Source organism: Andrena cerasifolii, chromosome 3, assembly GCF_050908995.1.
Source record: "Andrena cerasifolii isolate SP2316 chromosome 3, iyAndCera1_principal, whole genome shotgun sequence".
Classification (NCBI taxonomy): domain Eukaryota; kingdom Metazoa; phylum Arthropoda; class Insecta; order Hymenoptera; family Andrenidae; genus Andrena; species Andrena cerasifolii.
Window position 1 is genome coordinate 12,462,689 of NC_135120.1, and position 22,784 is coordinate 12,485,472.

Consider the following 22,784-nt stretch of genomic DNA (forward strand, 5'->3'; position numbering starts at 1 on the left):
AATCTCACTTCAATATTATATTTATTTTTAAAGTAACAGGAATAAAAAAGTAATTCGCAGTAGATATAGGAAGACTTTAAATTTTGTTTATTTATTGTTACATTTTTCCAAGAGTATTTTCATCCAGTAACGTCTCCGGAGAGCAAATCAAAGAGCGAGAAGTGGCACAGATGTTTCGAGACAGTGACTGTTTAACGAAGAGACGCAGAACTTTGGAGCGCCTCTTATTTGCAACTTTAAGGCGAGGCCTTTGAAGCCGAAATTTAGTATACCTCTTTCCACTTCATGTTCTCCTGATATATTGGCCAAAATCTGGCAAAAATTTTCAGAATGCACAAAATTGGGCTTTGTAACAGGAGAACATGATGTCGAAAGAGGTGGCACTAAGTAACGTCTTCGGAGAGAGAATCGAAGCTGCGTTCGAAGCTGAAATTCAGAATACCTCTTTTCGCTTCATGTTCTCCTGATACCTGGGCCAAAATCTGGCAAAAATTTTCAGAATGCACAAAATTGGGCTTTGTAACAGGAGAACATGCCGTCGAAAGAGATGGCAAAAATAGGAAATCAGGTTTTTGCCGAATTTCTCCTATACTAGGGGATGAAAAATTTTGAAAAAAATCAGAGGCATTTCTGTTATCGGGGCACATATTAGAGAATTGTTTCAGATTTTTAAATTGCAAAACCAAGCTGTGAAAAATAAAAAACGCCAAAAAATGCGGAAAAATGCCGATTGTGTATCGAAGCAGGCTTGTCACTATAATTATATTTTTACTGTAAGTACGTATGATTGTTACTATTGTCCTGAATTTTTTTCAGATTTTTAAATTGAAAAACCAAGCTGTGAAAAATATAAAACGCCAAAAAATGCGGAAAAATGCCGATTGTGTATCGAAGCAGGCTTGGCACTGTAATTATATTTTTACTGTAAGTACGTATGATTGTTACTATTGTCCTGAATTTTTTTCAGATTTTTAAATTGAAAAACCAAGCTCTTAGCGCCTCTTATTTGCAACTTTAAGGCGAGGCCTTTGAAGCTGAAATTCAGAATACCTCTTTTCGCTTCATGTTCTCCTGATACCTGGGCCAAAATCTGGCAAAAATTTTCAGAATGCACAAAATTGGGCTTTGTAACAGGAGAACATGATGTCGAAAGAGGTGGCACTATGTAACGTCTTCGGAGAGAGAATCGTCTCATACATGAACAAATTATCAGTGGTTGTTCATTTACTTAATCGAATAATTTTCTTTATTATTCCATAGAATCTTTATTATAATTTAAATCGGTATACCTATAATATCGACGTAAAGGTACGAAACGATACGCGATAACAGTATACAATTTTTATTTCCGATAGACAGACGGAATTGAGAAAGAATCTAACGCAAAGAAAATTTCATAGCTAATCATTCCTTCCTTATTATCGATTATTTGAAAATATTTCCTCGAAGAGGTTCAGTGAAACTCTGGTAAGAACGACCGAGCGTTTTCTTGGAGGCTGGAAAATTTATTTTCACGCTGCGACTTCGTCATGACGATTATCATAATACGGGACACTTTCTCATCGTCAATTATCTTCCCACAAGGAACAAGAGGACTCGCGTCGAAGAGAAAAATAGAAACGACAAGTTATATGTACAACAGTTGCCCGCGTCGCGATCGAGAGCGTGGCACGGTCCGATCAATCGCTGATCGAGCAACCTCAGGTCAATTGTCAATTTTTTATTTTTATGATCCATTTATTAAAAATATGCACTAATTCACATCGAGAGTGTGACTTGTGTGTGACTGTATGTGTATGTATGTATCCGTATGTTCCATTACTTTCAATCAGAGTATGACGCAATCGTTTAATATTGTCCTCTATCTACGCGTTCAGACACTTTCTAGCACGTAATTCTCAAAATATACAATATTCTCGAGTTCTCGCCGTTTTACAAAAGACTAGATTCATTCTTCCTAGACGCTTGGGTAAATTTTGAATTTCTAACTAGAATCCTGACCATATCTCTTTCTATCTTCGTATCTTCCTCGTTCTACGATTTTCCTTCTCCCTTAAAATCATCTTCCCTTCTCTCTTTCTCTTTCGCTTTTGGTCGAGTTCGCAAGTAATCTCGTTCATCGAAAATCATCACGTTTCCATCCTGCACGTGTCGCGTACGTGTATATATTACATGTTACATATACATATAGAGTTGAGTACATAGCTATGCGTTTCCCGAAGATTTATAATTTGGAATTCTCCCTTTCGAACGAATATGGCACGTTGTACACGCGTCCTTGCCGCGCCGCGCGCGAACATGCGATTTACGACTGAAAGTCGTGGATACCTTGGTTGCCGATCGTCCCTTTGGATCTTTCGATCTTTCGTTATTTCCTCATCGAGACTCTTACGCTGCACAGCGGTGAAATGGGGAAACAGTGAAATTATAGGTGTACCATGCAACGATGATGTTTGCAGGAGGTTCGAGGAGTGGGTGGGAAATAAAAATGTAGATAGGCAAATGCTATGTGTAAATACCTTTCGCAATTTTTTTTAGCACTAGATATCCATGACTTTTAGTTCTAGCGACGATTGCGGGCGGTTATTCCCAGCGTAGCTTGCACAAGAATCGGAACTTAATTAAAACTCGCTCGCTTAGCATAACATAAACAGGAATTTCCGTTTGTAACAAGTGCATATTTTATATTTCAATGTGAGTGTCGAACGTGAATCGTTGCACGGTTCCACGATCTTCTAGGACCAATAATAATACGATGTCCGAAAAGATAATCGTCTCCATGCGATAATAAAATAGAAATAGTAAAAATAATAACATATGTTAACATAAAATATAATAGATCGTAATATATTACATATCTCTGTGTTAAAAATAGGTACTCCCAATTACGCGCGTATGGCACCCCCATACTGACACGAAGACCAATAGAAAATAAAAAAAAATATAAAGTAAAAACTTCCAACCAAATTCTCGAATTCGCGACGTATTGAATTTGTTACGGTTTCTCGTGTGACCCGCGAATGATTTTCGACCGACGTCTACGTCGATCGTTGAGTTCAGAATTTACGTGGTTGTTCGTGCGGTTTACATAGAGTAGTTATAATAATAAATTCACGCTGCCATAAATACAATATATTAAAATACGACGAGTTCAGATCAGCGCATGATTCCACACAGACACAATTAATGCACAATTTTCAATTCTTAAATTACTTATTAATGGTGTCAACGCAACTCTTGGGGGAGGGGGAGGGACGTATTTCTACGTCGATTATACCTGAGCGTTCAAATGTTAGTGTTCGAAATATACATTAAACTATTTAATAATGTACTGCAAACGTTTACGTCGCATAAATACGTTGCTGGTTTAGGACGTGCGATTATTTAACGACGCATTGGTACGTCGATATTCAACGGCTACCTTAAAAGAAGGTATCCCCGATATATTAATAGTAAAACGAAATATCCCCTAATTTAAGCAGACCTTGATAGACAACATACGACATTTCCACACAAATTCGAGAATTGGTTCTCCGGCGATCCGCAAACATTGCGATCTTCTTGCACATTTCGGGGTATATCGAGGATGGCGAGTGAAATGCAGCGTGAAACTGTCGAGTCGTTGGAATGTGGCGAGAAAGGTGATAACGGAGGATCTAAAGGATCTTAATCGCGCTAGCGATAATCGTGGCTCACAGTGTTTAGACATTTCGGATCACAGGTTGTGCGTTGAAGAAGAAATCTTCGCTTCGGTGGGGAAGCACGAAGGTAAAATAGTTGCATCTTCGATATACAGTGAGCTGCAATACGCTCAATTGCGAGTGTAAAGGAATAGAAAAGTGTACGAAACAAAGTAGTGCCGCGACTGCATTTCGTTTGAATTAGCAACGATAGCTTAGTGTTCTCTCTCTTCGGTTTTGTGGAAGAGAGACTTTCAATTTAAATCCTTCGTCGTTTACGGGTATTACATAAACACTTAGGATACTCATAAAAGAATATATTAATATTTGGATAATATAAAATATTAATATTACTTTTGTAATATCGCTTTGTAGAGGAATGTTTTACTTGTCCATTGAAGGAATAGCCAACGATAAGTAATATCGATGCTTCTTGGCAGAAGTTTGGTAATAATCAATGGAAACAATATTGCTTTAAAAATAAAATTCTCTATATTCAAAGAATGAGATAATCTTTCATAATATAAGAGAGAGCTTAAAATAATACCAGCAAATGTATACATATGCAGTCGGTGATTTATTATTAATAACTCGACGATGTTAATAAAAAAAGCGCAAGTTGATTTGTTTATTTAAACAAATAAAACTGATTTATCGCGTAACAGCTGCATATAAGCGTTGTTTTTGAGAGATATCGATAAAAAATCACCAGTAACTGTCGCGCTTCGAAGCCTTCATGTGCTTTAAAATCATAATTCACTCAATTATAGTTTAAGTCGTACTTTCGCGGAATTAGTAAAAAATCGAGGAGCCTCGAAGAATTAAAAGTTTAAGAAAAATCATAAAAACTTAAAGAAGTCGCTGAATACCAAGGAGTATAGGCTCCAAACATACATTGGCTTTTCCTTCATTTAAAATATTATGTTCCACCTACAGAGCCATAAAATCAAGCGATGCGAATAAGTAATAAACAGAAAAAAAATGAAATTACTCAAGCCTCGGAAACATTCAGAACAGCGTTGCTAATTGAAACAAATATAACGACGTTAATCATTGATACTGACCACAGTTCAGATCGAAATTCTTTTTTTACTTACGAGAAGATAAAGAATAATAATAGTAGAGTTTTATTTATTCCACGAAAATCAACGTGGCGAGCGTTCACTTATTCGTCAACACACGACGCTTTCGTCAAAACGGGACGATACTTAATTAGTACGAACGTTCTTCAGTAAAATATAAACACTTTGTTAGTAATACATGAGTAAAACGTGGAGGTACGCAAAGATGCGGTAAAACAAATAGCTTACGTCGATCGAAGAGAATAGCTACGCTATCAATTCGCAAACCGCGATTCGCTTAACTAGGCTCGAACGACAAGGCGTCATTCTTCTTTCCCTTTCCCTTTCTTTCCTGCCTACGCAAGGGTAGCTTGCAGTATTGTCGTAGGAGTAACACTCCGACGGGTCTGCGACACACTCGAGTATGGAACGAAGAAGAGATTCTCGTGAATTGTTGCCTCAACTCCATTTGGCGAAACAAACGCTCATCCGCGAAGCTGAGACTTTGACGAAGAGTAAGAATGAGTATCTCAGAACTGCGACGAAAGCTGACATTGAAGTTTCTTCGTTTTTAATAAGAAAGGGGGGAGGAAGCAGTGATAACTATAAAAGTAACTATTAACGGAGGATGATTAATCCTGTGACTCGAATTTCTCCTGTTTTCGATCTTAGGTGATGCTTTTTAGGCTGCTACATTAAACGCACCTACTTTAATTCTTAACCACAGCGACGTATACTGAAAATTATCAAATCGATGACTTGGTGCACAAATATTGTACATCCACTTTTAGCGTTTTCGAGAAGAAGATGATTCAGGGACATTCAAGGAACAAAAATATTATTTTTCACAAATTTATGAAGTAGTATTTGTTAAGAACTATTTGTTGCATATAAAGGCTCAAATTTCACAAAAAAGTGGACGTACAATATTTGTGCGCTAAGCCATGGAAATACAAGGAGGAAAATCGCTTTGTGGTGAATGTTTCTTTCCATTCAACTTCGCGGTTCATATTCTGTTTCCTCTTAAAAATCACATTTCTTATATATCTCACATAAAGTCTTACGTAGAACTGATAAGAATGTAAGTGAAATCATCTACCGGTTACAGAACGGTAAAGTGAAGTACAAATATACAAAATTCATCGCAAAACGTTCATCGGATTATACCAATATCATTAAACCATCCCATTTCACTTACGATGGGACTTGAGAAACGAAAGTATAAATTTCTTTCCACCGCGAGCGCATCTTCTGTAGGAGAAGAGCGCAAAGTTATCGGGGCATTTTCAACGTCCACGAAGCGCAATTGAAAAGTATACAAAAGGAAGAATCACTCTGATCTGAATAAATCTCAGATCGAATAGAGAAGTTCTAAGAAGTCACATAGCGTCCCCGCGAATCTCGAATCGTCTCGAGTACTCGTGGACTAATACGAACTATCTACGTTTTTAATCTCTGATTGGTTCCCCGTCGATCTCGAATAAAAACCGAGCACTTTGCGTTCCATTGAATTTCCAACGATTTCAGACGCTCTTCGCGAAACGCGCAGGCGTCGCGTTTCTTTCTTGCTCCCCTTTACGTTTCCTTCTCCTTTCTAATTAGTAGTATCTGAACTTTTTTGATCCACGATTTCGAAAAGAAAAAGAGAGAAGCTCTCGAGGCTGTTAGAATCATCCACGGCGCGTTCTCGCATTGACTACCCATCGGAAAGGGTGCGTGAAAGTTTACTAAAAAATAGCTTATGTGAAACACCTGCTTGACGAGCGACAGATCTTCTTTACTACCCCGACGTAATCGGCATTTACGGCTCCGATCGCTTCCTATTATTATTAAAAATACTATATAGACATATGGACCTTGCACTTACGGATTACGACCTCCTCTCAACGCCTAGTCGAATATACATAGTTTCACTCTGTGCAATTAGTTCTCTGTCATCTTTCTTTGTACTGCTCTAAAACGTACTACACTTGCTCCTTCTTTCGCGTTTTTTTCTCCTTTTTCTCGGGGAAGACTTTATTCTTTAACAGCTGACGATCTTTTACGTTCTTGCACTTCCCTTTCCACTGTTCCCGAATGCTCGCGACTGTTTGAGGGAGGAAGAAGGGCGATCGCTTTTTGCTCTGGCGTTAGTTTGAAGACTAATTAATAAAGATCTGAATTTTAATACAATTGGAAACTTAAAGCCCTCCTCGGAGATTTCCTTATACATATCACTATTGAGTCTCTACTTCTAACGTTCAAGAATTCATAAAAATTTCTTACCTACAAATTGCAAAGTGTTTTCAATTAAAAAACGAATGTAAAGAAATAAACTGCCCAGAATGTCCCCTTCCTCCCAACTGTCTTCCTCGAGCATTAAATGTACAGGGTGTTTTATTACTAATCGACATAATTTCAGATGTGAATTCAACACACCAAAATAATAAGAAAGAAAAGCAGCTCGGCTCAATATTGCTTTCAACCTCCCTACATTTGCAGTCCACAGACATCAACTCTTTGACTCAATACTACCAAATCAGTGCCTCTAAGTGGAAGCTCGTACCAATACGCAAGATGACCAAATGTAATCCACGTTTGCACGAGCATTCTCTTTCGTCATTCTGTCGTGCTGAACTCATTCTTGAGAAGATGTTGAATAGCAACGAAACTGCTTGTAAATTGGCAGCAGAGAACAATGGAATTTGTACACGGCGACTCGCGATCCTATTACAAGCTATGCTCTTCTCATCGTAATCGAATCTGTCTCGAATTCTCGGCAAAATTATACGATCAATGGGTCTCTTGAGAGCCGCTGTTGCTGCTCGGAGGCGAGCACTATTGCGAACAGAATAAAAACGTGCGTTACAACGGAATGCTCGTTACGCAATATAACATATAATCGCGTTGCTATGGCGTCGAGACGATACTGTATTTACAAATTGGCACTTTCGTCAGTTTGGAAATATATGTGGTAGCTTTGCTTGTCGGCAATGCGATTGATTCCGATGCGTGGTCAACCGAGAGAATTTCGAGCCCGGACGCGACGAACGAGAGCTATCGTGCTCGCTTGCGTTCTGTACCCTTGAGGAAGGACTGCAGCGCGCTTGAAAAACTATGGGCTGCATTTCGCGATCTAGAGTAAACTCTATACGAAAGAAATTTGTGTATATTTACTTCATAAAAAATAATCCATCTGTACTAAGTAGGAATATGAGCATGTATATTCCAATATTTCTTATAATTTTAAAAGACACCGTTCGTTAATTAATGATTTCCTTAATTTTTCAAAAGGTCCCACTGACTCTTCCATTTTTTAAAGGATACAAAAAGGATATCCCTTTTAACGCATTTGCGCTAAATACTCCTCTCGTTTCAAAGAAAGACGCTGTTCCAGGTTGTCCTGTTTCAGGTTTCAACGTTAATTACCATTGCCGTCTTCTTTAAACGTGACTGTGCATTTTTACTAATATACAGTTGTGATTGAGGTTGAAGGAGGATCAATCGCCTACCAGAATACCAGCCGCGCAGCGCCGCGGCCAACCCCTTCAAGCCCGCGCCTAAAGCTCAAGAAACGCCGCAAACGAGCAGCAACCGTTCTCCAGGATTACGCCCTCCGTCGCGTCTCGTTCAGAAGCAAGGTAGAGACCTCAGTTGCTATTTCTACACATGTTACTAGGAGTATGTACAGCGACTACGGGCAGCTGACTTCTCCGTCGCCTGATCCCGCGCGAACCGCCCCCGCACCTCTCTTCGCCCCTTTTCGTTAAGTTACTTAATTATGTTGAACACAATGATCGAAAGCTTTTCAATCACAATAGAGCCGCGAACGCGTAACACGGCGCAACTACACGCGAGGTCGTTTATCAATTTTGTTTCTCCATTCTTGTTCTTCCTCCTCCGATCAATTTTCCATGCGATCGCGATGGATCCTCGTCTGCATCGATTTAAAGTTCCATGGACGCCGAGAACCTCCCAGTCCCGAGAGTTTTAAGCCCTCGAGTTCAACGAGTATGCCAGTTCGATGCACGCTAAAGTCGGCCGCGCGCGTTTAAGCACACCGAGGAGCGTTTCTTTGGACGAGAATTGGCTTAACGAACCAGCGTCTCGACGGACTTGAAATCGACGCGGCTTGGTCCAACCGATCCGCTTGCGTTCAGCGTCGCTTTCATCTACGTTTGGGGTAGAGTAATTCGGGAAAGAGAGAAAAGTGGAGTGTCACCGTGATGGATAATAGAGTAGCAGAGAAACCTTTGGCAGTATAGAGTTCGCTCCATTCTCCCGCTGATACAGAATGTCCGATCGCCTGGTCGCCGTTCTACCCAATCTGTCGCTCCGTCCGCCATTACTTCGCCCCTGGTATCTTCCCTAACACCTGCAAAAGACAATGCACATGGAATATTAACGTTTCATGGCTCCGCAGTGCCTTGCTACACTGAGTGCTAAGTCTTGGATCAATGGGCAGTTTGGAGAAGTCTACTTGTTAAACATATAAATAAGAATTTCAAGTAAAGGAAATTTTAAAAAGTGTCCATGCCAACATCGAGACATTAAACAGAGGCGTAAAAGAAGAGGAAGGGTAGATAAAGGACCTCGGTTGTAAATAAAAGAATGGAAGCTAAGTGTCTGCGAAATGGACCTTCGAGTGGAATAACAGGTACTTTCTTATTCACATCTGCATAATGTTTACTGACTTTCGGACGCTCTCTGTCGCACTGAATAAGGGGGTCAATGGCAAGGCCGCATTTATACTTTTAGAGGCTCTAGGCGCAATAATGGTAACACGCAAGTGTAGGGAACAAAATACTGATTACCCCAATTAGTATTTTGCCTCGTTGGTGGTACGCTCACGTAGGTACATGAATTTTATGCAATGCTGCAGTTCTTGTTAGTCTTAGAAAGAACGTTCGTAAAGAACAATGTATTACAAACGGAGGCGGGAGGCCTCAGAAATTTTTCAGCTGCCTCTGGTTTTTATACTACGAATTTAATATGAAGAAAAAAGTATTTTATGTTGTAACCATAACCAGGCTGGTTTTTATATTGTTCTTTGTGAAGAGTAAGGTTTTAAGGAGGTACTCTAGTATAACTGCCCGTTTATGAACGCCCTCTTCGGGAGTTTATTTAACGAAACGTATAAGTTTATACTATCTGGCGTTTTATCTGCATATTAAGGTATGTGTGAAGTAATACTCAGAATTGTTTTGATATTTTTTATCGCACATGTACATAGATATAGTCGGTGGCTCAAGCTTCTCCAAAAAATTCTTTTCCGGCGGACGTTGGTGTGGGAAGTTGTCCAAAGTGGAAGAACTAAGGTTCATTTTCTTTAATATGTTTGTCGCTGTGATTGGAACCACAAAGGCCCTCTAACAATAAAAATTTGCGGAATGACAGCATTTTGGAAAAAAATGTTCAATTCTTGCTGATAAGTTTAACTGTTGTCGTTCTATAGAATTAATTTTATACAAGATAGAAACTCGACCGTTGTTCCGAAAAGTAATAAAGAAAATAAACCTTAGGTTTTCCATTTTGGATGACTAGAACAGTTCACACAACAACGCCCGTCGGAAAAGATTTTTTTTAAAGAACCTTGTGCCACCGACTATATCTACAAATATATGCGATAAAAAAGATAAAAAAATTCTAAGTATTACTTGAAAACATACCTTAATATGCAGGTGGAACGCCAGATAGTATGAATTTATAGTTTTTGTTAAATAAATTTCCGAAGATGGCGTTGAAAAACGGGCAATTACACTAGAGTACCCCCTTCAGGGGGGATTGCGCCTTGTTGGGCCGAAAAATAGGTAATCCATTGTGAATTTTTTGTACAAAAACAGCGCGACAAATTAATTTGACGCTTGGCAAGCTGTTTAATTATATATTAAACTATTGTTCTAAATTTTTGTGTAACAGTGAAAGAAAAAGCATGGCAGATACAGAGTGCTGACTGAGAGCGCTGGAAAAAATCGGGTGTTCCTGTCGTTGACGAAAAGTGCTGTAAGGGTTATCTGAAACACAAAAAGGAAAAGAGATTCTTAATCTATATGAATGTGGCTATCTGTGGTAGTAGATTTATTGCCGTATCTGTTACCGTTTCTTTTTTATTTAAACAAGTTTTCCCGATTTTGAGGCAAAACCTTTTTCAGACTCAAATCAGGGCGCTTCATCTTCTTCAAAAGGTTGCCATTTTAACATTTTTTTATTTTTCTTAACGCATCTACTACCACAGATAGCCACATTCATATAGATTAAGAATCTCTTTTCCTTTTTGTGCTTCAGATAGCCCTTACAGTACTTTCCGTCAACGCCAGGACCACCCGATTATTTTTCACCGCTCTTTACGTATCTGCCATGTTTCTTTCTCGACTGTCACACAAAAATTCAGAGCAGTAGTTCAAGATATAATAGAACAGCCTGCCAAACCTCAACTTAATTTTTCAAACCGTTTATTTACAAAAAATTCATAAAGAATTATCTATTTTTCAGCCCAACAAGGCGCAATCCTCCCTTAAGATGTGGCTCCAGCTTGCGCCTGGTGCGCTTTATGGTAAATGCGGCCCTGGTCAAAGGAGTCTTTTGAGCTTCCATACAGCACCTAAGTAGTCGAGCCTACGGTACCTTCGGTACAGAACGCTATATACATTTTCAAGGAGGCCGTGGACCCCTCGCACATACTTTTGAAATATCTACACCGGTCAGTGCTTGAACAGCTGGAGGTACTTGCCCCACAAGGCGCGTAATTTCTCCGCTGGTAGCGTCGTTTCCGCCCAGAAGGACGATTTCCTCGGTTCTGGCCAACGGTGCCGCAACCTCCGCAGCGATCTGCAACAAACAATTCGCCACGTTAGAGCAGCCGACAGATTTCCAACGAGGCTCGGTATCAAGACACCGTTGCTAATCACCTTTGGGAGAGCGTTCAGAGCGATGTTCAAGATAGCTGCCTCGCCATACTTTTTGTACACAGCGGCTTTCATCCGCATACGTTCAGCATCCGATATTCCTATCGCCTCCATAGCCTGCGCCTCGGCATCTCCGATCAATCGAATCCTCTCGGCTTCAGCTTCGGCCGCGTTCACCGTCTGCGTCCTGGAAACGACGAAACCAGTCAAGGAAACGGAAACAGCGGCTACGGCGATCGATTCGGTCTAATTGGCAGATTTCTGGTTAGTTAAATAGTATCATCCGTGACAGTTCGAAGGTAAATGTACTTTCGATTCGAGTGATTTCTGTGGTGGTCTGTCTGAGGGTCGTTTGGTGTAAATGCTTTAGGAAGGTCTCTAAAGATTAACCCCTTCGTGGCGGATGGTCTGATTAGGCGTCGGACGCTGGGTCCATTTTGTCCATTAATTTCATTCACATAGGGTAATTATGGGAGAGATGCCGCACTTTCGGTATTTCAGGGTTGTAAAAAATACAGCACTTTTTATTTTAATTCTTTAGGCTGTTGAGTAGATTTGGGTTTGCATTGTATAAAATAAAAATATTACTTTTAAAAATATTACTACGAAAATATTAATTCTGAGAACGCTGTTTCGAGAGAAACGCGTTTAAACTTTTACGCGAGTGCCGAGTGGCCGGGTGTTGCTCGTGCATTTGCCGCTACTCAGATGCCTATAACTTCGGGAATTTTACGAATTTCGGAAAATCCATTTAAACACGTATTCCTAAAAGGTTGAACGTTCGAAAATTGAAATAAAAAGATGGATTTTTAGAATCTCCCCTTAAACAAGGACTGTTAGCATGCAATCACCTTTTCCCTTCAGCCACTCTGCCGATTTTGTAATGCTCTGCCTCAGCCGGTAGCCGGACGGTGCTCTGAAGCTCGTGCTCCTTTCGGCGGACTTCCTGCTCCTCCACCTCGATCTGCTTGCGCCTCTCCACCACTTCTATCTGGATCTCCTCGTTTCGTATTCGTTGCCTGATCTTCGCCGCCTGAAGCTCGTAGGCCAGCTGCGCCTCAGCTTTCTGCGAAAAGCCGACGGACCGGCGGATCAGCGGAGTGTCGCCGAGCTTCGGACTTTACCGGACCGATTAGAAAGCAGGCGCGAATAATTTCTGAGCATCGACGTACCGCGGTGTTCACTTCCTGATCGAAGTTCGCTTTCTGCAGCTGGAACATCCTGGCGTTGTCCTCGATCTTTGTGTCCGTGTTGTATTTTATGTCCATCGCCGCTTTCTCGCATTCAGCTTCCTACGCGAGGGTAGAGACAAGTCAGATAGATCGCCACCCGAAGCGTAGTAGGTACGTACATCACGCGGGAGAGAAAAATGTGCAAACATTTCGATATCTCTATCTTACGAGGGGAGGACACCACGTGGTAGTCACCGATTTTGATCAGCTTTAAAATAAGTAAATAGGTGTCCGAGCGTTTCTGCCAATGAGTCTTAATAATAGAGATATTTACATGGAAATTATTAAAAATTTCATAGTGGCCGTGGGGTTTTAGAGGGTAAAAATCCCACACTACCCTGGCGCCCCCGGAGGATTCCCCTTTAGAGGAGTCGGGGTGCCTCCTAAAGATTTCTCCAAGTTAAAAAAAAAATTATAAAAAAGTAATTTATAAAAAAAATTCATATAGTGTTTTTTTTTAACGTGGGTGCATCTTCAAAAGGCACCCCGACGCCTCCAGAAGGGAATCTCCCGCGGGCGCCAGGGTACTGTGGGATTTTTACCCACTAAAACCCTAAATTTATAATAATTTATATGTAAATATCTCTATTATTAAGGCCTATTGGCTGAAACGCTCGGACACCTATTTACTTATTTTCGACATAGATCCACCATGCCAAGGCTCATAAAAATCGGTGTCTACCACATGGTGTCCTCCCCTTGTTAGCAGGGATCAGCACGTTGACTGCTACGAGGAAAATTTAGCAGAATGTAATTATACTTGCGGTCAAATAGTAAGGCTCATTTGAGATTCCACAATTATTAATAAATAATAGAAGGAACGGCACAAAAAAAAACAAATTCTGCAAGTTTAAAGGTGCCTCCTTATATCCCAGAAAAGTTTAATCCAATATTAGCAATAGTTTTAAAAAAAAAAAATCATAAATAGTTATTTTTGGGGCAGTTACACGAGAATCCCCTTTTAACAATTTGAACGTTCAGCATACACCGCGTGCGGGACTCCCCTAGGCGTATCTCTTAACCATAGTCTCTCAACGCTCATAGGCGTTCCCCGCACGTGCTGTCTGTACTGTGCCGCCTAAATGGTTAACAGGCTAACTTCTATGCATTATTATTATCCATACCTGGTACACGAATCGTCTTATGAGAAAACCATCACAGTACTCGTGGCAGGCAACGTGTTAAACGAAGAAACTAGACGGAATTTCTGATCTCGTTTCACGTCCTTAGATATAAATATTCTCATTGTGAACGCACCCGAATGCCAGCGTCGCGGTTCGCCTCGGCGACGCCGACGTCGGCGTCGCGTTTAACAGCCGCCGTCTGTGCCTTGCCAAGGGACGCCAGATATTGAACGTCGTCGTAGACGTCCTTTATCGTGAACGACAAGATCTCGATGCCCATGCGACCGACATCAGGCGCGGCGACCTCCCTCACGAGGGTCGCGAACTGATCTCGATCTTTGTACACCTCCTCCACCGACAGCGTGCCTAGAAATTCAGGGGTTGTTCAAGGCTTCGGCTACTACTAATGCCGTCAGCCATTCATGGCTGACATCACGTGGATCCAGCGGTGGCACGTCAGCCACATACATATGTACAGGACGTTGGAAAGAAAACGGAGTCACAAACTCTTGAAGCTAGCGATGTTTATGTAAATAAGTGAAAAGAAGGCTTTGGCAAATGTGTGCTCTGGGATAATAATGATTTAGACATGCATGGTTCTCTTGTGTTACCTCTTGCGGGAGGCACTTTACGTAATTTCTTTCCATTTCGAGAGAAATTTCTGTTCTCAGTCGTGGAGGAATGTAAATGTAAGTAGCGTTTGTTTAGCAGTAATAGGTGCAGGTCCGGTCACATGGGGGTGCTCCAGAAACAGAACACAAGAAGAAAAGAGAAAAGAAGAGATGAGAACGAAATTTTTTTTGTTTGATTAAAATTGACGTAGTTTTATAAACCGACTTGAATTTCACTGTCAAAACCCAAAAGTGGCAATAGTAGTAGAGTGGTCCGTAGGGACACACCACTCACAAAAGAAATTAGGATATAATTTCTAATATAATAATCTAATATTATTAATGATGTATGAGAAGAGATTATCCAGAGGTATTTCGGCATATATTTACAAAATGCAAAAACTTCATTTTAAGGGTTGGTGGTGGGGGTAACTTGAAAAACATGTTTCTTTCGAAAATTATTTTTACGCGGTTTTGTGGATATAAAAAAAGGATGCAACTTTTGTTTAAACTTCTTTTCGGTATCACTCACCGTTCTCGAAATATTCCACGGAAAAGAAAATTCTACACTTTTTTTTTCAAGGGGTGATTTCACCCCCAAAAATTGCATTATGGCACCAATAAAAAATAGGGTTGCGTTACGGATGAACTGCTCTACTTGCACATCGAGTTGCATAATTTTCTGAATTTGCGGGTTGCCGAACGTCCGTCGTTAGCCCTCTCCATTCGAAAGGGTAAATATGACCTAATTCTCCTCCACGTGGCGACGAATGTGGCTTTGACACGCGATGGATGACACATCGAGCGTAATATTTCACCGGGCTCGTGTTTTCCTAGGATACAGTCCATTATAAACTCAGTTCGTAATTTTTTATTATATACATTCGTAATAGTGGTGGAAAATGAAGTTGCGCGACGGGGAGACTTTAAATGCAATAAATGGAATTATTTAAAACCACTTTTCAGAATAGTATTTATTTAATAGCAGGTATATACAGCCAGCAAGCAATATTCGCACATTCAGCATATTTTCTCAAATGGAAAGTACGTATCGGTTGTGCGGCTATATTGTCGCTCTATTTTTTATTAAAAAAATCGGGGGAAAAAATGTTTGTTCCTTTTTATACATATAATAAGAACCTTATGTTATATGTTTAATAAAGTTCATAAATTTCTTTAAAATCACCTCCAAAGTTTTCCTATCATTTCTGGCCAATAATCGTGGCGTTACCCCGAAACAAAAACAATTACAGCAATGTATGCTCTGAAAGAATAATTTAACAAGAACTTAAATTTAATAGGCAAGTAAGTATTCGCACAGTAGAACCGTTAAAGCAAAACGATCGATTTCGGAAACATAAAAGAGTTTTAATATTATTAAAAGCTTGTGTAGTTTTATGCAGGTCTCCTGCGAATCTGTAGTCATTCCTCATTGTCAGATAATACTACCCTTTTCAAATTATTTGCGCCGGAAATGTGCGTTTTTCTTATCTGCAAGTCCAGCAGGCGTCATAAATTTTCGACTCTGGTTAATATCTGGCGATTGTGGAAGTGTGATAAACTTTCTTCTTGCATTATGCAGTAAGCCATTCCTGCGTCCTTTTGGCGGTAATGAGCTTACTCCTTCCGTTACAGCGCTACTTGATAAATTGCTACGCAACAGGTCGATATACTTCGCAGCATTCATTATCCGATTATGCCGTCAATAAATGCTAGCTTCCCAGTTGCGCTGTGCGCCATGCATCCCCAAATCAGAGTTGGGCGTTAACTAAATAAAAAAATTATTTAAATAACGGATCGGATAAAAGTTACTTTAAATTATTCGACGGATAAAGTTAACTTTAAATTATTCGACGGATAAAGTTAACTTTTTTATTCGACGAATAAAGTTAATCTTTGTAACTTTTATTCGTTACTCGAAATTTTATTTAAATAATTTTGCCCATCTCAGCCCCAAATTAATACGTTGCCTCTACCATGTTTCACTATAGGTCGCAAATTCTTCTGGTGAAGTTCGCTACTTGGTTTTCGCCATAGAAATCTCTCTCCACCAGATCCGAAAATATTAAACTTGCTCTCATCAGCGAAAGTAACATTTTGCCAAAACTCCATTGGTCTTTCTATATATTGTTTAGCAATGCCTAACCGCTTTTGTCAGGTCCGTGTATTTAGTAATGGCTTTATTCTCGGTGCCCCACCGGGTACTTAGTTATTGAGCACTATTTACCTGATGCTGTCGATATCACCAGCTAGTATTAAGGCTCCCCCAAACCAACGCGAATTTCGCCGCACGGAGGGAATCCCCCGCGGATCAAATAACACTGCCCATAAGCCACCACGTATAAAAATTTGCTGCCTTATCCGCTGCCGCCGCGAATATTCGCGTTGGTCTGCGGGAGCCTTTATTCAGTAACAAGCTGTTAGATTCACTGCACAAGCAGAACTGTAATTCAAGATTGCACCGAAAATAAAAGCAACTCAGAGTGTGGAATTTAATTATGAATCGTAGAAAAACGTAGAAATAGATGTAGAGGCACGTAATGCAGTCCTTAATTTTTACATGCCGCGCAACCTTAACAATATAGAACATTCGAATTATCGTTATCATAAATTGGAGGTTCAGTCGTAAAACTGTTTTGCAATCTAATCTAGCCACAGTAAAATGCACAACTCCATTAGCAGCTATCAAAATCGGCCTTGACAATGACGCATCACACAAAAACTTTAATATACTTTAACAGCAAAAATCATCCTATCTCTAATTTCATTACAACGTGCGCCGCATTCTTCGCGAATACAATTTCGCGGATAATTGTGAAATACGCTGCAAGTTTATCGAAGAACTCTAGGAAATTTAATTTTATTTAGTATTTTAGATTAAAACCAATGGAAAGTATTCAACCTGTATCAAATATCACATTTACTGCAAATACAGCAGGTGCTCTAATACTCACGAATAGGCAGAGTACCTACATCAATTTTCCCGTGCCAAATACCTCCCCAAAAATGTGGCACAAGCAATATTCCATTTAAAAAAAAAAAGTGTCGTACGAATTCTATAAGACTCACCCAATATTGCACGAAGATGGCCCTCGAGGGTAGAGAGGATCGTCGTTTTGATCTCGTGAACGCTCTTGCCGAGGAACTGTTCGCTGGCAGTGTGCAATAGTTCGTCAGCCTTCATGATCTTGCACTGTGCCACCCCTGTAACGGACAGTGGCACTCCCTGGGCAGTTTCCACGCTCTCGCAGACCGGGTTCAGGGTCATCACCTCCAGAGACAGCCGCTGAACGTCGGTGACGAACCACCACGTGAAGGCGTAGCCTCCAACGATGGTCCTCTTCTTCATCGACCCGCACCATCCTCCTGCGGACAGGATCGAGACACTAATTTAATCCCTCTGTTCGTAATTAACTCGCGTTTCTTCTTACCACTTTGAGTGGTGCGAGGCGAACCTCGCCAAAGCTACGAAATACCGTTTCAGAAAATATGAGCGTGAAAACAAGACAATGCCGTCTACAAGGTTGTCCCGTGAAGGGCATGGGTCCTTCGTTCCGTTAGGGGGACATTTCTATCCCGGACTCTATTCTCTTGTAGTCGGGACGAGCGATTTCTTAACGAAACCGAGCAGAAAATGTCGGGCGCTGGTGTGTATAAACAAATTCTGGAACATTAGCTGCGAATGGCCAGCCATTTTTATAAAAAGACCCTTCCCATGAACTTTACTTTCTAATCATGTTAAATATATTAAAAATAAACCAATTTACTATTATTATTTCACAGGTATAGTGCCCTTTAGTTTACGGTGATAAGAACTAAAGGAGATTTACATATGTCAAGGTCATTGAAATCGGAGAATTCTCCTCTAAAGTAAACATTTACCCATTTAGTACCTGCTAGGTTTGTGGAGGAATTGTAGTATTATGTAAAATAATGATACAAATTTGTATGGCGTGCCGAGGACACCCCACATGTGTAATTACGTCATTTTGTACCACATATTCCACATTAAAGTAAACTCTAGAATTTTCATTTCATTCACGCTGATTAAAAGGATTTAAAATTTAATGTGGCGTTTATACAATAACGGCTGCTAATGGGTTAAGGGCTAAAGAGAAACAAATTCAATTCACATCGAGAGATTTTTAAAAATCATTAAAATTGCAATGTTGAAAATGATCCGAATTTTTACCGAACAATTGAAATGATTCCGAGTACTTTGAATATCGCTAGTTGGTGCGGACGCACCTTTAGTTGGGACTGGTGGACGTCGGGACTGTAATGTAAGCGTAACGAGCATTTCTTCGCGCGTTGTTTATAACAATTCCACCATTAGATTCATGAGTCAACAATCGTTAAACGCAATACATAACCGACTCGGTGTTGCAACAGAAAGTAGGCCGTTACCGTATGGCGGACGACGCGTCGCTCTTTACCGTAAGTCCGCTTGATGACGTCAGAATATGATTCCTCGAATACCTGGCTATCAGATTTGCTGTAAACGTGACGCGTCTCACGTAATCCGCGGCCATCGATTTTGAAATTATTCGCGGTTTTTCTTTTCGCTTCTTACGCGGGTCTGCAATTCCATTTTTTCAAATTTACAGCGACAAAGTCTATGGAAACTGTTGAATAGAGGTACAGAAATTGTTACGTCAATATTCCTGATTTTTATCGCAAAGCGTTAAAGCGGTCTCGTGACTTGGCGATGAAATTAAAATATAGTAAAAAATTAATCAATATTTGAAGCAGCAGATTTGGAACACTTTCACTAACAAATACTAAATAGTAGGTATCTCAAAATTCGCTGGAAATTTAAAATTCCGAAAAGTCGATCTGCTTATCGACATATATTGTTTTATTCTGTGTAATCGGGAATGTTAGGTCAACGAAAGAGAGTTAAGTAGGACGCAGTGAACACATTATGAAAGTTTCTCCAGCTCGAATAACCAGGAAGAAAAATTTAAAAAAAAAATTAAAACCGACTTCAAAAAAATATAAATGCACTAAAAAGTAAAAAATAACTTTATCCCTTATTTACTCGAAGACTCTCATATTTTTTAAGTCGGCGTCAGATTTACACAGTGTAAATGATGAGGCGCGGACTTAGAAAATATGAGATTCCTACATTAAATAAGGGAAAAAATTATGTTTTAATTTTTAGTAGCGATTTTAATCTTTTTATTTTTTACTTTTTAGATTTATATATATTGACACAACATGCTACGGAGATACGCGCGTATGTACATAAAATAATAATAATGAGGTGGCAATAGTCTTTATTATTAACCAAAGCTGGCAAAATATTGGGCCAATATTGATGCAGTGTAGGATGGAACCACCGGGGCATCGCCCTCTTTCGAATAAAAAATAGATCTTCAACATCGGTCCATATGCTGAGGAGTAATGCGGGAACAATCATTAATAAAAAATGCATACGTGTCGAATCTGTAACCAACCTCCTCCTTTTTAAAGTCGGTTAAAAATATTAAAGATTGTTCGGTTCAGAATATCGATGATCTAGTAAGTTTTTAGGTAACGCAGATTGATAGTAAAGTCCTGTTAACACATCGAAGGCGTGTTCGGAATACGTGAAAAGATGAGAACAGTGCGATAATGCTATTCAGGAATCCTCGTTCGAGTATTGCGGTAATTCAAATCCCGCTTACGACACTCTTTGATGCTCCACCTACTGAATTCGAAGCCAACTTACCAGAAACGTAGTCGAATAACAACATTAATCCTGCGGAAGAAACATTTCCATACTTAAATTGCATTCCTTCTAATTCAACAATCTTCCTTATCACGTGTCTAATTATCTTTCTATTCGGCCTCAAAATCTTCTTCCATGCCTGCACACTCGACATCTAAATTCGAACCCTCCTTCGCCTATATCTCAGCGCGCTATTATAATTCCCTTCCTTCTGATATTCGAAGCCTAAATTCATTTCCTGATTTTAAATGTAAAGCTCGACGATATATATTTCTACACTATTCCTAACCCATCTCTATATTCTTTCTTTTCCTTGTTTCGTCCATGTCTATCCATTGACGTCTATGCTTTTTATTTTGCTTATGCGCCATCAATTATTTCTCTTAAATTTTTCTCTTTTTTCCCATTTTTTCCCTAGTTTTAGTTTCTTTTAATTATTTAATTATGGTTAGGCTTCTAACAGTCTTGTACTGCAGCCCCGCCTTTTACTTCGCTATACTCTATATATTACTGTTTTTTTTTGTATATTTACCAAGTAATAAATACGAATATTAATAATAATAATAATAATAATAAGAAGCAGAAGAAGAATTTATCTATAATACCACCCAATCTAGATACTCAGGAACCACGTGACACACTTTCATAGCTCGCAACTGTTATCAGACACTAACCCAAAACCTATCACCATTCCTCCAATCAAATACAGCCACTCTCAAATTCGCCCACGAAAAACTGTCAAGTTCATTGAACCACATTATGCGTGTAAACGTCAGCCTAGAGAATTAAAAAGACAGTGGCATTTCGAATTACTTATTCGAGTCAGCGTGCATCCAAAATTCCAATCCTGAACCACAGAACTATCTCCTTCAAAAGGATCCTAGAAACGCAAGTAACAACACTATCGACTCAAATCACCTGTAAAAAAGGCCAAGAGATACCTATCCGTTCCACTTAAATTAAACGAAAATTCTCCCACTGCCATCGGCCCACGAAAAGCAAGGGAATGCTCTGGGAATGATCCACGAGAGAGTGATGCCAGCGGCCACCGAATTCCTCCGTGCGCGCGTGAACTTCCATTTCTACGGGGGCCACGTCGATGGGGGCCCACCGTGCCGGAAGAACGGTCCCACGGAGGCGGAGATGAAGGCTGAAAGGAACGAGCACGACGGTGGAGGAGGGGAAGTCGGTGACCGTTATGCGGCGTGCTCGGCTTCGAAAGGTTCGTAACCTGCTCGTTCACCAGCCCCGATATCTCGGCTGGATCCCCAGCATGCGGGACCCGCGCCAGGAGCAAGGTCATGGTCAGTGTTACACCGTCCTCCGATCGGCCGTTACATCGATCACGTGGATCATCCTAGCTTCTCCGCACGCTGGAAAACCAGCGACGGACGAATGGTGTTCTACTCTGTGCTCCAACGGTGCCTACTCGGCGACGTTGAATTTTTCTGGGTCGTTCGCTCGCCAGCTAAGACTGTGGGGACGTTTGCACGGATTTTTTAGAGGACAAGTGCTTTTATCGTCGTGGTCAGTGATTGGAGTGTCAGGAAGTTCTTGAAGAGGAGACAGTTAAAAATGACTACTATCTCCTGATGGGTCTGGGAACTGGTGCGATTGATGGAGCTGTGGGATATGTTTCTGGGATATTCTGTGGAATTGAATTCTCCTGGAATTGGGGAAGGTAGAGGGAGGGATCACTGTTGAAGTAAAAAATTGAATTCCGAGAAAGTTTGGAGTCTGAAGATCCAATGGTCAGTGAAAGCTTCGAAGGGGATCTACCATTCGAAAATTCGAGGGATTTAGGTGAATCAGGGCTGAGACAAGCATCTTCAGGTTTGTAATTTCGCTGGGTGATCTACTTAGTATTGAAACAGCTGAAAAGTTTCAAGGAAGAGATCCAGAATGTTCTCTTTTGTGCTGTGATGAGACACATGGGACCACGTGGCCAAGAAAGGGGACTAGAAATGAACGTGGAAATAAGGGATGTCTGTTTGAAGCATGGATACGTGACAGAATGCCCAAGTGCATCGATTATTTAGAGGAAGAGAAGGTTCTAGATCGCACATCAGACACTGTCACCCAAGAAGTAGGTGAGCAAGTACTGCTTTCCTTTTCAAATGCATTAAATCCTTATCGAACGCAAAACTTGTCTCCGTTCCTCGTATAATACGATTTCTTAATCTACGTGCTCCCATTTCGTCGAAGAACTTCTTCGTCGCCTTTTTACAGAACTATCTTAATTATAAAACTAGCTTGAACAGAATTTCGTAGATACCTTTCCGAATGGATCGATGGCAATTTTTCTTTGGAATCAATTGAAACTAAAAATATAAGATTCAGATGTTACTTTGATGCAATTCACCGGTAGTCTGAAACGCGTTCTAAACTGGACCTACAATCGAGCTGTAATGGCGTCGCGATATGAATAACCGCGGCGACCCAAAAAGCAGCGAAGACCAATTTGAAAATCATTGTCGCG

The 22,784-nt window shown here is 40.3% G+C and overlaps 1 protein-coding gene across 5 annotated transcripts in view; it reads right to left on the minus strand.

Moving 5' to 3' along the window:
* Positions 1-2,082: 2,082 nt before the first annotated feature.
* The window catches only part of Flo2 (flotillin-2), a 127,999-nt gene continuing 107,297 nt past the window's right edge, over positions 2,083-22,784 (minus strand). For 4 of the 5 annotated variants that reach the window (XM_076809053.1, XM_076809057.1, XM_076809055.1 and 1 more), the window contains 7 exons: positions 17,662-17,958; positions 14,115-14,347; positions 12,798-12,917; positions 12,477-12,691; positions 11,629-11,812; positions 11,402-11,548; positions 2,083-9,095 (listed from right to left, as the gene is read on the minus strand). In XM_076809053.1, coding sequence (XP_076665168.1) covers positions 9,066-9,095; positions 11,402-11,548; positions 11,629-11,812; positions 12,477-12,691; positions 12,798-12,917; positions 14,115-14,347; positions 17,662-17,958 — 1,226 coding nt within the window. In that variant the 3' untranslated portion in view covers positions 2,083-9,065. The remainder of the gene's footprint in view (positions 9,096-11,401; positions 11,549-11,628; positions 11,813-12,476; positions 12,692-12,797; positions 12,918-14,114; positions 14,348-17,661; positions 17,959-22,784) is intronic. The other variant, XM_076809054.1, reaches the window with a different exon arrangement.